The sequence below is a fragment of the Anomaloglossus baeobatrachus genome, chromosome 5 (assembly GCF_048569485.1).
Source record: "Anomaloglossus baeobatrachus isolate aAnoBae1 chromosome 5, aAnoBae1.hap1, whole genome shotgun sequence".
In the NCBI taxonomy this organism is placed as follows: Eukaryota; Metazoa; Chordata; class Amphibia; order Anura; family Aromobatidae; genus Anomaloglossus; species Anomaloglossus baeobatrachus.
The window spans coordinates 264,116,901-264,129,996 of record NC_134357.1 but is presented as its reverse complement, the minus strand read 5'-3'; the positions used below and the strand labels follow the sequence as shown (position 1 = coordinate 264,129,996).

General features: G+C 44.9%; 1 protein-coding gene across 1 annotated transcript in view; it reads right to left on the bottom strand.

Moving 5' to 3' along the window:
- The window catches only part of LOC142309948 (NACHT, LRR and PYD domains-containing protein 3-like), a 156,334-nt gene that overhangs the window by 50,599 nt on the left and 92,639 nt on the right, over positions 1-13,096 (bottom strand). Inside the window, exons 6-8 of the mRNA XM_075347420.1 lie at positions 9,294-9,461; positions 8,942-9,112; positions 755-922 (exon numbers count right to left, since the gene is read on the bottom strand). Coding sequence (XP_075203535.1) covers positions 755-922; positions 8,942-9,112; positions 9,294-9,461 — 507 coding nt within the window. The remainder of the gene's footprint in view (positions 1-754; positions 923-8,941; positions 9,113-9,293; positions 9,462-13,096) is intronic.

Genomic DNA, 13,096 nt, shown 5'->3' with positions numbered 1-13,096 from the left:
GTGACACCCTGGCTGTGCCAGGGCGTCACACTGACCCTTGGGATTTCAGTGGGTTCTTGGTGGACACCCTACCCCCCGCGTTGGGCTTCCGTTTCGCTCTATCTGGGCAGTAAATTGGGACAATGTCTGGAACCTTGTCCCCAGCTGGTTAATTGGAGAGGGGCTTGCAACCTTCCTCGCCCTAGGGTCCAGGCACCCCGACTGCGCACGGCCTCCGGACCGGATTCCTGCTGTCGGTACCGGTGGGCTACAACCCTGCCCCGGTCCACTTTAGGTCTCCCTTGACCGGATCTCCATCGCCTGTGGCTCTGCTCACCGTCTGTCACCTAGCCAAGTAGTCCAGGGGCTACGACCCCTGACTACACTGCTGTCAGCTCTCCATACTTCAACCTGCACTTGACTCCAACTCCAAACTCAAACTAACTACCGTGTTCTTGACCCTGACACCTCAGGACCCCTAGGTGGGCGTTCTCATCTGCCTGATCCCGCCCACTGGTTTGTCCTTATTATCATGAGGGGGTGACTAGGGTTTTAATGGCTGTGTGTTATGGCTAAGTGTGGGTTGTGATGGGAACAAGTAGGATGTGAACTACTTGTGACGACCTGGTTTTGCCAGGGCGTCACAATTGTATTTCAGGAATTACATTAGTGAGGAAGGAAGAACATGACTTCTTGCCCTACTTTATACTTAAAATGATAGCGTGAAGTTCTCTCATATTCCTTACATACAGTATTTAAAGGGTATAGTTCTTACCTCAGCTTCTGTAGGGGGCAGCCTGGATGTCTCAGACCTTTACACAGCAGTTTTACACCGTCATGAAGACTGTTATTTGAGAGATCCAATTTGGTCAAAAATTGATTGGTCATAAGAACTGAGCAAAGGTCCTCACAGCAGGAGGAAGTGAGTTCACACTCGGACAATCTGTTAATAGAAGACAGAAAGTAAACACAGTGTCATGACCTCGGCCTGTAATGTAAATTTCATACCTACTGAACATACAATTCAGCTGAGAACTTCAATAACTAGGTCAATATACAGTACCAGTCAAGTATTATTTTCCGTTAATTGCATACATAGGGCTCTTGCAGTGCCTGACATCTCTGGGGTGTTTAGACCTCGAATGGACCGTTATTAGATTTACCGAACAGGTTTTGATGGATGATTGTGGCTATGCCACCATTCTATGGCTCTCTGGTCATTCTGACAAAAGCCATAACTGTAATTAGAGAAAATGACAGATGCAATGATAAGCTTCCTACCTGCATAAACTGGACAGCTCATGGGAATTAAGAGTATTATCGAAAATTCCATTTATTTTTGTCTAGTCCAACAGCTCCTAGTCATTTATGCTACATATTCCAATTCGTAAAAAAAAAAAAGCCTTAAAGTGTTAACGTCGTTTTAATTTTCATTTCATGAAACAATAGTATGCATCAATATAAGCAACTTTGTAATGTATCTTAAAAGAAAAGAGGCAGCCTTCCTTAGCAATTCCAGGTTATAGTACTAATGCACTGCATGATGCAGCAAACCCGTGATAAAGGTGGGAGCAGCACAGGTGCAAATTCTTATCGGACAACCAGTCAAACACCGACCAGTCATGGAGGAGATAGTTGCTAGTATCAGATATTCTCATGATGAAGGATTTTATAGGGCGCCAGTCACAGAGGTATGTGTGATGTAGTGTGTCTGGCTTACAGCCTATTGATGATGCCTATGCTATTAGATTTAGATTGTGAGCCCCAATGGGAACAGTGTGGCTGATGTATGTAAAGCGCTATGGAATTAATGGCACTATATACTGTATTTTTCATTTTACAGTCATATGAAAAAGTTTGGGCACCCCTATTAATGTTAACCTTTTTTCTTTATAACAATTTGGGTGTTTGCAACAGCTATTTCAGTTTCATATATCTAATAACTGATGGACAGACCACCTCCAAAGACCTGCAGCATCATCTTGCTGCAGATGGTGTCAATGTGCATCAGTCAACAATACAGCGCACGTTGCACAAGGAGAAGCTGTATGGGAGAGTGATGCGAAAGAAGCGGTTTCTGCAAGCATGCCACAAACAGAGTCGCCTGAGGTATGCAAAAGCACATTTGGACAAACCAGTTACATTTTGGAAGAAGGTCCTGTGGACTGATGAAACAAAGATTGATTTGTTTGGTCATACAAAAAGGCGTTATGCATGGAGGCAAAAAAACACGGCATTCCCAGAAAAGCACTTGCTACCCACAGTAAAATTTGGTGGAGGTTCCATCATGCTTTGGGGCTGTGTGGCCAATGCCGGCACTGGGAATCTTGGTAAAGTTGAGGGTCGCATGGATTTGTGGCGCCCCTGACCTGGTCAGGCACCACTGAGTACTGCACCCATGCTGGGGACAGTACAATACAGGTAATCCAGAAGGCAGACCGAGGTGTGACTACACAGGCGCATAGTGATCAGGTCTCACACATGTACCTATGAGAGGACCCCTGGGGATCCCAGGAGGGGGAAAAGCCTTCACCTCCACTGGAATAGTGGAGGGGGCCAAAAGCCTCCATCTCCTCTCAAGGGGTGTGGTAAGAGAGCCTGGTTGCTAGGTGGCGTAGGCAAGAACAGGAGAGGAGGAGCAGTGAGCCGGTTCAGTGCAGAGCAGAGTCCAGGGAGCTCCGAGAGGAGCTGACCCCTACCCCTGGGGCTGTTGCAGTCTGACAGCGCCCGCGCAGTGGCTACCGATGGGGGAGAACGGTCACCTAGGAGTGCTACCCGAAACCCATCTCCAGCTAGAGAGAGAGCACAGAGTGGGAAGTAAGGAGACTGCTAGGGAGTACCAGGCCCAAACGGGCGGCAGATCCCGGAGCGGGGATAGATCCACCTTTCCTTGCTAAACCTGCCGGTGTGGGGCCCTCAAAGCCCACACCACAACACCTAAAAGCCGCAGCCACGTAGCCACAGTTAGGGCCCATAGTTCACAGGAGGCAAGCAGCTGGAGTGATCTGGCCCAGGCAACAAGCAAACGGCAAACGAAGGGGAGAGAGGCTTCAGCAACTTCCCTGGGTGACCCCCATAGGGACTAAAAGTCGGGGTTACCCCAAACCACCAAGGGCTAAGGAAGGCGAGTTGGTAGTCACCATCAGAAGTCAGCCTGAAGGATACCTGGTTCCCGCCTGGTTCATCCCAGCTACGCCCGGGTTACTCACCCTGCCACCTGAAGTGAGTAAAACCCCTGAAAGACATCCTGCGTGTGTGGAGTTATTCTGCGCCTTGTGGTACTACGCACCTACACAGGGCCCTGGGGCTTGCCTCACTCTCAGGAGGCTATTCCAACTAACTGCACTCACCATCAGCCCCAGGCGTCCCTCAACCTGCAGTGGCGGTCCCCACTGACCGCAATACTGAGAGTGGCGTCACGACAAATAGAAGATTCCCTACCTGTGACGAGATCCAGCCGAGTGGAGTCCCTGAAGGTAATGCACCGACACTACACCTGTGGGGCTTCACAGATTCAACTCAGTATCAGCAGATTCTTGACAATAATGTGCAAGAATCAGTGACGAAGTTGAAGTTGGGATGGGTAGTTCAGCAAGACAATGATCCAAAACACCGCTCCAAATCTACTCAAGCATTCATGTAGAGGAACAATTACAATGTTCTGGAATGGCCATCCCAGTCCCCAGACCTGAATATCATTGAACATCTGTGGGATAATTTGAAGCGTGCTGTCCATGCGCGGCGACCATCCAACTTAACTGAACTGGAATTGTTTTGTAAACAGGAATGGTCAAATATACCTTCATCCAGGATCCAGGAACTCATTAAAAGCTACAGGAAGCGACTAGAGGCTGTTAGTTTCGAAAAAGGAGGATCTACAAAATATTAATGTCACTTTTATGTTGAGGTGCCCATACTTTTGCACCTGTCAAATTTTGTTTAAATGCGGATTGCACATTTTCTGTTAGTACATTAAACCTCATTTCAATCCAGAAATATTACTCAGTCCATCAGTTATTAGATATATGAAACTGAAATAGCTGTTGCAAAAACCCAAATTGTTATAAAGAAAAAAGGTTAACATTAATAGGAGTGCCCAAACTTTTTCATATGACTGTATAAGTCGCACCAGATTATAAGACGCACCCCAAATTTAGAGAGAAAAATGGGGTCCTTTTATAATCCGGTGGTGTCTTACTGGGGAGGGGAGCAGCGGTGGTAGAGCGGGCTCACAGGAGGCATGGGCGGTGCAGAGAGGGGCCCAGATGCTCACAGCAGGCAGCGGCACTGTGCTGCTCTGTCCAGAGCTGCTTTGTGCCTGAGCTGTGCGGGGCTGATGTGTATCGGGGCTACTCTGTGTGGCGGGCGATGAGGCCACATTCTGAAGATGTTGGCGGTGCGGGCTTCAAATAAACGGCGGCCAAGAGCTCCATCTTCTCATGCGCCGACTCCAGCCACCATTATTTGAAACCCTCCCCGCCGACATCTTCAGAATGGCTCGTGCCTCAGCACCCGCCGCACAGAGCAGAGCAACCACGCACAGAGCAGAGCAGCCTCGCACAGAGCAGCGCCGTCGGACAGTATTGCCCTTGCCTTCCGTGACCCCTCTTCACCACACCCAATTAGCTACATTCGAATTTTAAGACGCACCCCTTATTTTCCTCCCAAATTTTTGGGAAGAAAAGTGCGTTTTATAATCTGAAAAATACGATAAGTGAATAAATATTATTATTATTATTATTATTATTATTATTATTATTATTATTATTATTATACTATTAATATATCTTATCAGAGAAATCTGTTTCTTTGTCCTCCTAGACGGATTTCACTCTTCATTCAGAGGTAAAATCTATATCCAGTTAACACAGATTTTCCAATTACAAAGATAGAAGATGGCAATTGGTGCTTTTAAAATTCTATGGAGAGTGAGAGTGGAGGAAGAAGGATGCAGAGTAAAACAGACATTTTACTGAAACATCAGTTACAGTTCTCCATGGAACTTTATAAGCACCAACATTTTACCCTTGAATTGAGACTTTTGAGAATGAATGATCAGTCCAGAAGGAAAATAAGCAGATTTCTCTAATAAGATACAGTGCTGGCCAAACTCTGTCAGATAATACTCAGTTTCTTCTTGAAAATAATTGCAATCACAAATTCTTTGGTATTATTATCTTCATTTAATTTGTCTTCAATGAAAAAAAAAAATTGTCATAAAGCCAAATTGGATATAATTCCACACCAAACATAAAAAGTGGGTGGACAAAAGTATTGGCACTGTTTGAAAAATCATGTGATGCTTTTCTAATTTGTGTAATTAACAGCACCTGTAACTTACCTGTGGCACCTAACAGGTGTTGGCAATAACTAAATCACACTTGCAGCCAGTTGACATGGATTAAAGTTGACTCAACCTCTGTCCTGTGTCCTTGTGTGTATCACATTGAGCATGGAGAAAAGAAAGGAGACCAAAGAACTGTCTGAGGACTTGAGAATCCAAATTGTGAAGAAGCATGAGCAATCTCAAGGCTACAAGTCCATCTCCAAAGACCTGAAAGTTCCTGTGTCTACGGTGCGCAGTGTCATCAAGAAGTGTAAAGCCCATGGCACTGTGGCTAACCTCCCTAGATGTGAAAGGAAAAGAAAAATTGACGAGAGATTTCAACGCAAGATTGTGTGGATGATGGATAAAGAACCTTGACTAACATCCAAACAAGTTCAAGCTGCCCTGCAGTCCGAGAGTACAACAATGTCAACCCGTACTATCCGTCGGCATCTGAATGAAAAGGGACTGTATGGTAGGAGACCCAGGAAGACCCCACTTCTTACTCTGAGACATAAAAAAGCCAGGCTGGAGTTTGCCAAAACTTACCTGAGAAAGCCTACAACGTTTTGGAAGAATGTTCTCTGGTCAGATGAGACAAAAGTACAGCTTTTTGGGAAAAGCCATCAACATAGAGTTTACAGGAAAAAAAAGAGGCATTCAAAGAAAAGAACACGGTCCCTACAGTCAAACATGGCGGAGGTTCCCTGATGTTTTGGGGTTGCTTTGCTGCCTCTGGCACTGGACTGCTTGACCGTGTGCATGGCATTATGAAGTCTGAAGACTACCAACAAATTTTGCAGCATAATGTAGAGCCCAGTGTGAGAAAGCTGGGTCTCCCTCAGAGGTCATGGGTCTTCCAGCAGAACAATGACCCAAAACACACTTCAAAAAGCACTAGAAAATGGTTTGAGGGAAAGCACTGGAGACTACTAAAGTGGCCAGCAATGAATCCAGACCTGAATCCCATAGAATACCTGTGGAGAGATCTCAAAATGGCAGTTTGGAGAAGGCAGCCTTCAAATCTCAGGGACCTGGAGCAGTTTGCCAAAGAATAATGGTCTAAAATTCCTGCAGAGCATTGTAAGAAACTCATTGATGGTTATCGGAAGTGGTTGTTCGCAGTTATTTTGGCTAAAGGTTGTGCAACCAAGTATTAGGCTAAGGGTGCCAATACTTTTGTCTGGCCCATTTTTGGAGGTTTGTGTGAAATGATCAATGATTTGATTTTTGTTTCATTCTCTTTTGTGTTTTTTCATTGCAAGCAAAATAAATGAAGATAATAATACCAAAGAATTTGTGATTGCAATCATTTTCAAGAAGAAACTGAGTATTATCTGACAGAATTGCAGGGGTCCCAATACTTTTGTCCAGCACTGTATATTACAAATTGCTTTTATTTTCATCAGTTTTATGGTTTTATGGAAAGAAAAAAAAATAAAATTACAGTTAAGGTCCCGTCACACACAGAGATAAATCTTTGGCAGATCTGTGGTTGCAGTGAAATCATGGACATATTGTTCCATTTGTACACAGCCACAAACCTGGCACTGATTGTCCACAATTTCACTGCAACCACAGATCTGCCGCAGATTTATCTCTGTGTGACAGGGCCTTTACTCTTTAAAGAGGACCTGTCACCAGATGAGATATGTCCAGTTTTTGCTCTCATTCTCTTCCTGATCCTCCCTGAAGTATTCCAATTTATTTTTATTTAATGGGCAATATGGTTACATATACATGAATTTTTTTTATCTGTTACTAATTTTTATGGTCTTTACCAATGGGAAGTTGTTCCCATAGTTCTCTGTATTTTCTGGTGCTCTGCATTATTAATTTGTGAGCAACACCCACTTGATAAAGACCATAAAAATGAGTAATTGATAAAAAGGTCAACCTCTTTAGAACTGTATGGCAAATTTAAAATAAAATAGTAAAAAAATGAACAGTATAATAAAACCAAAAACTGTTTACGTGTGACTTGGTGACAGGTTCTCATTAATGAACCTAGAATTGTGAAGAGCCTCGATTAGCAACTCTTACTACAATAATGTAATACTAATTTTCCTCGATTTATTGTGTGACGCCCTGGGCAAGCCAGGGGTCACAGGTCACAACACCACACACACCCCACATTCCCTGCAGGAACACCAAGGTCAGAACACAAATCCTTGTTGCCTTCCTCCAGGGGCTGATGTCCACACCAGGGGGTGGGCCAGGCGGTTGGCTCCGCCCGCCGAGGAGTTCACAGCCCTGGAGGCGGGAAAACCGGGCAGAACAGAAAGAGATCAGTTTAGGGAGAGTGAGAGTGAAGAGTGAAGTGGTAGAGGAGCAAGAGAAAGGAGTAAAGAGTAGAAGAGAAGTGACAGTTTGAAAGCCTGAAGTTGGTCCGGGTGTGTGCCCCGGACTGAGACAGCAAGGTTGGCAGACGGCGGTGACCGTCTGCAGGAGAGGCTACTCGGAGGTTGCCGAAAGGACCATGGACGGGTGGTGGCCCGGCGGTACCGGAGCGGTATACGTAGAGAAGGCAGCACCAGTGGCAGGGGCCTTTCGGATCCCGGCAAGGCTAGGAGTCGCCGTGAATTTGCCAAATCCGTCAGTGAAGGGGACCTCTGGGTCTCCCAACAACCAAGTCCCGATTGAAGGCAACAGTCCGACCGTTAAGGAGAGACACCGCCACCGCCAGGGCACCAGTTTCTCAGGGCCAGCGCCTGCGGGCAAGAGAGGGGCTCCTCCGGCTCATATCCAAGCTGGGGAGCGGGTTACCGGTGGGAACCCATCGCTACCAACAACCGTTTCTAGGTGCAGGGAAGAGACAGTCACCGCTAACTGCAGGGAACATCAGCACCGTAGCCGTCCGAGGGACCCGTCCAACCAGCCGTTTGTTTACCGTGAACTGTGTCACCATCCTTTGGCTGAGTGAGTACCTCCGTGCCGTGCGGCACAGCGCTGCCCCTGCGTCCCTGCACCTCCACAGGCCCCATAACCCGCCTGTCCACCACCCTGACCTCCCCATCATCGGGCCCCGGGACTACCAAAACCCCTACCCACGGAGGGGCAAACCAACATCTGGCTGCTCCATATCACCACTCCCGGGATCCCCGTCCAGAGCAGCGGTGGTGTCCACATCATCACCACAACCGTGGGTGGCGTCACGGACAATAAACTATCCCAAAAACCAAACCCCTTTCACTCACGGGAGAGGAGCGCCGCTCGAGCCACCGAGCAGCAGCAGGCCGCAGCAGCAGCGGCAGCCGGACCCGAGCAGTGGGAGAGCGCAGCGTCCCCTCCTCCGCCCGCGACAACTCATCACTGGTATATCGAGGTGCTTAGTTAGAGACATCCCTGAGATATCCATCAAAACTTTAATTGACCAAGATTTCAGTTTATTAATAAAACATGTATCGTCTCATATAACCACACACATAAATATTCTGACACTAACTCATCTTATTATCTGGACTTAGGAAATCCAAAATGTCTTCTAGAACATGGGCATTTCATCATGATGATCCTTGACTCTCATAGTGCAAGTCAAGAAATTGTGAATGATGTCAGCAATCAGCATCCTCATGTCAGAACCACCTAATTCATTCTTCTTATGTTATTATTATTATTCCAATCCTTCCTCCTCACCTTAGCTCCTGCAGGGTACAGCCTGGATGTTTGAGTCCTTCACATAAAACTTTGACTCCAGAATCTTTAAGAAAATTACATGATAGATTCATTCTTTTTAGCATGTGGTTTGTAATAATAACAGAACTTAGATCTTCACATGATGACGGACCCAGACGACAACCAGCCAAACTGCGAAAGGATGGGATATCATGGAATATTTTGAATAGCATAGAATATTTTGTCTTGGTACAGTAAGGTATCACAAAAGTAACATGACTCGATGATTCAGATATGTGACACTATTTTAAATAGGTCTTCCAATTTTTGGATGGTTGGAAACCCCAATTACTAGACAACATAAAATGTTCACCTCAACTCCTGCAGGGTACAGCTCGGATGTCGGAGTCCCTGACACAGAGATTTTACTCCAGAGGGCAGCAATGTTTTCCATGTTAAGCACAATTTCAACAAAGACTGGCTTTTTACAAGGGCGGGAAGATCATTGCACAGTGGTGGTCTCAGAAATGATTCATTAAACCTGAAAAAAAAAATTGTTTTTTTATTCATTTGGATGTTAATATTGAGAAAAGAAAATAACTATGAAATAAAAAGGAAATAACAGAACTTGAAGGTGAAAATGTTCATTACAAGAATATATTGTCCAAGTGATAACAAGAAATTATTCATCCAGTAAAAAAACGAAGGCGAAAATCTAATACTGCTGACCCACCATCAGAATGCTACAAACTTATGTTATAACTTTTCCATTGCAAATTCCAGGTAGACCCAATTACTATTCCAACAGAAACTCATTTGATGGCTGATCAAATAATTTTTACCATTGCTGTTGGCGGCGGCGCATGCCCATTGACACAGTAATTCTGTCTTCATTAAAATGACGCCGGAGTCTGCGCATATGCGTACAGCGATCTTTGGCGCCATTTTTTTTAAGACAGTGCAGTGAAGACTATGAGCGACAGGGGAGATGTAAAAACAAACAAATCTGCTCATGCGCCAATGTCTCTCATAGTATTCATCGCAGTGTCTTCAATAAAATGGCGCCGAAGATCGCAGTATGCGCATGCGCAGACTCCGGCACCTTTTTTATAAAGACAGAATTACTGTGTCATTGCACCCACCGCCAACAAGAGCAATGGTGGCACGGCGCGATATTCAAATAAAGAAAAGGGGGCTCGTCATAGAGGATGCTGGAGGAGAAATTTACAGTGAGCACCCAACCCACAAAGGCCCGACCCACTGCACCTGTCAATCAAAGTGCAGTACATTTCTACAACTTTGATTAAAGATATTTCAGCAACCAACCATCGGATCTTTTTATTGTTACTCTATTATAATTATCTTTTGAAGAAACTGTCTTCCATGGGGGAAAAAAAACGGAGGTCCTTTTACTGTGCAGGGCGGATCTATGTCCCTTTTATTCTTCATCTAGTTATCCAACTGCTCCAATCGGCAACATAGAGAACTTTTATCCCCATTAGAATGGAGCTCATGTTTGACTTGACCATTTATTCATTTGTAGGGAGGTGGCAGGAACCAGTGGCATAACTAGAGTTTGATGAGCTCTGGTGCAAAGTTTGGACCTGGACCCCCTCCCAACCATACACCGACACTCGGGGTACGGGATAATGACGCTGACACTCAGGGTATGGGATAGTGTGGCTGACACTAGGCTCTTTCCATCAGCACCCAGGTTTCCCATGATCTGAAATCCCTTTTTCTATCAGCACCCAGCTTTCCTATTTTCTGATATCTTGTCCTCAGCACCCACCTTCCCCATGGTCTGCTATACATTTTTCCCTCAGCATCCAGCTTTCCCATGATATCCAAGCATGGGAGAGCTGGGTGCTGGGGGAAAGAGCCTCAAACTTTCCCATCCCATGCTTGTAGCTTTGTCCCCCCTCGTATATTGCTCTCCAAATACTATATTGGCCCCCACATACCATTACATATAGTATAAGGGGTCCCACATAACCCTTCATATATTAGAATGCACCCCCATAGTCCTCCATATATTATAATGCAGCCTCCATAGTCCTCCATGTATTATAATTCACCCCATAGTCCTCCATATATTATACTACACCCCATAGTCTTCCATATATTATAATGCAGCCTCCATAGTCCTCCATGTATTATAATTCACCCCATAGTCCTCCATATATTATACTGCACCCCATAGTCCTCCATATATTATATTGCAGCCCCCATAGTCCTGCATGTTTTATAATGTACCCCCATAGTCATCCATGTATTATAATTCACCCCATAGTCCTCCACATATTATACTGCACCCATAGTCCTCCATATATTATATTGCACCTAAAGTCCTCCATGTATTATAATTCACCCCACTGTTCTCCATATATTATAATGTAGCCCCTATAGTCTTCCAAAAATTATAATGGAGCCCCCATAGTCCTGAATATTTTATAATTTACCCCATAGTCCTTCATATTGTAATACACAGCCCCTATCCCATTTAATGTACCACGTAGGCTTCCATGTATTATAATGCACACCCATAGGTCTCCATATATTATAATGCAGCCCCATTGTCCTCCATATTTTATAATGTAGCCCTATAGTCCTTCGTATTATACGGCCCCCACACCATTTAATGCACCCCATATACTGCTAAGTATTATAATGCACCTCAAAATATGTATAAGGTGTCTTTCATATTATATTCTACAGACCCCATACCGTTTAATGCACCCCCATAGGCCTCTGACCACCGTGTACTTACTGATTTAAAAAAAAAATAAAACCCACAACGACAAAGCCTCTAGGGGCGGATGCAGACACTGAGAGCAAAGGGCTCCTTTACAAGAATAGACCATGCCCCCGCTCCCGAACCCTTCCCACACCTTCCACCTGCCTCTTTCTGTCTTCCATTTTACCATTGTAAGTTTTGTTGTGCTTATCATCTTGCATTGGGAAAAAAATAATAAAATCAGAGTTACTCATTTTCACCTGGTCCAGTGATGTCTCTCTGTTGCTCTGTCTTTTGCAAGCTGCAGTAATAATGTTACATGTGACCACTTTAGGTAATCACAGCTCTCCACAACTGACGCCATCTAGATAGATTTTCAATCACGCATAATAGCCAATAGTTGATGTGGTGCACGTTATCTATCCTGGTAACTTGATTTAAAGACACAAATAAAAAGTATTTATTTTTTACCACATTATGTGTTCTACCCCTAAGGAATTTTTTCAAGATATAAAATAATAAAATAAAAAGTTTTTTTTAGCTATACTGTTATCCCATGTTAGTTCTATACTTATTTGATCATGGAGGTATATCATAGCTGCAGCTTACTTGTCTGTGCAGTGTTAGCACCACCTGCTGGCCATCTATATCCATGAATGTTTTTTCTATTGTGTATTTTAGTATGTATCAATAAATCTATTGTTATTTAAAAATCATGCTGTGGTACAGAATTTTATTTTCTTGTTTATATATACTGCACAGTACCACTTCTCCTGTCCTGTTAAAGGGAGGTGACATTTGCCTTGGGGCGGGTCAGCATTCTTGTGTTTATCATTTTTTAAGTTTGCAATCCTATGGGCTAATAAAAAATAATCCTGAACGACCCTTTTAAAGGGTTTACAGGAGACACACTTCGTAGCAGGTGGTGTTCCCAGCTGTAAAATGAAAAAGTATCCAACATGGTTCCATTGCCACCATCCGAGCCGTACGGCATGCGGGGTCTCGGTGGCTTTCCATCGGTCCTTTCAACCTGAAGTAGTTGATACTTGCTTTGGCTCGGATGGACGCTATTGTGCCGCCCCCATGCCAGCAGCTGGGCTGCTCGGATCTGGATCCGCAGTGTGGTTCGAGGGATTCTACCGGACCCGGGGGTCATGCGGACACTTCAAATAAAAAGGGGACGTATTGGTATGGGATTTGCCGTAAACTGTCTGTGACGCCACCCATCGGGTGTGGTGAAATGTGGCACCACCACTGCTGTTGTGGGGCACCCGGGGGACGATGGGATGGCAGCTGGATGTTAGCCCCTCCGTGGGTAGGGAGGGATGCCCCGGGGTCCAGTGTCTCTTATGCCGAGGATGGTGACTGCAGGGGCTGGCGCACCCGGTCAGATCGGGGGATGTTAGTTTACTCACGATTAAATGAATCACACAAGTCCA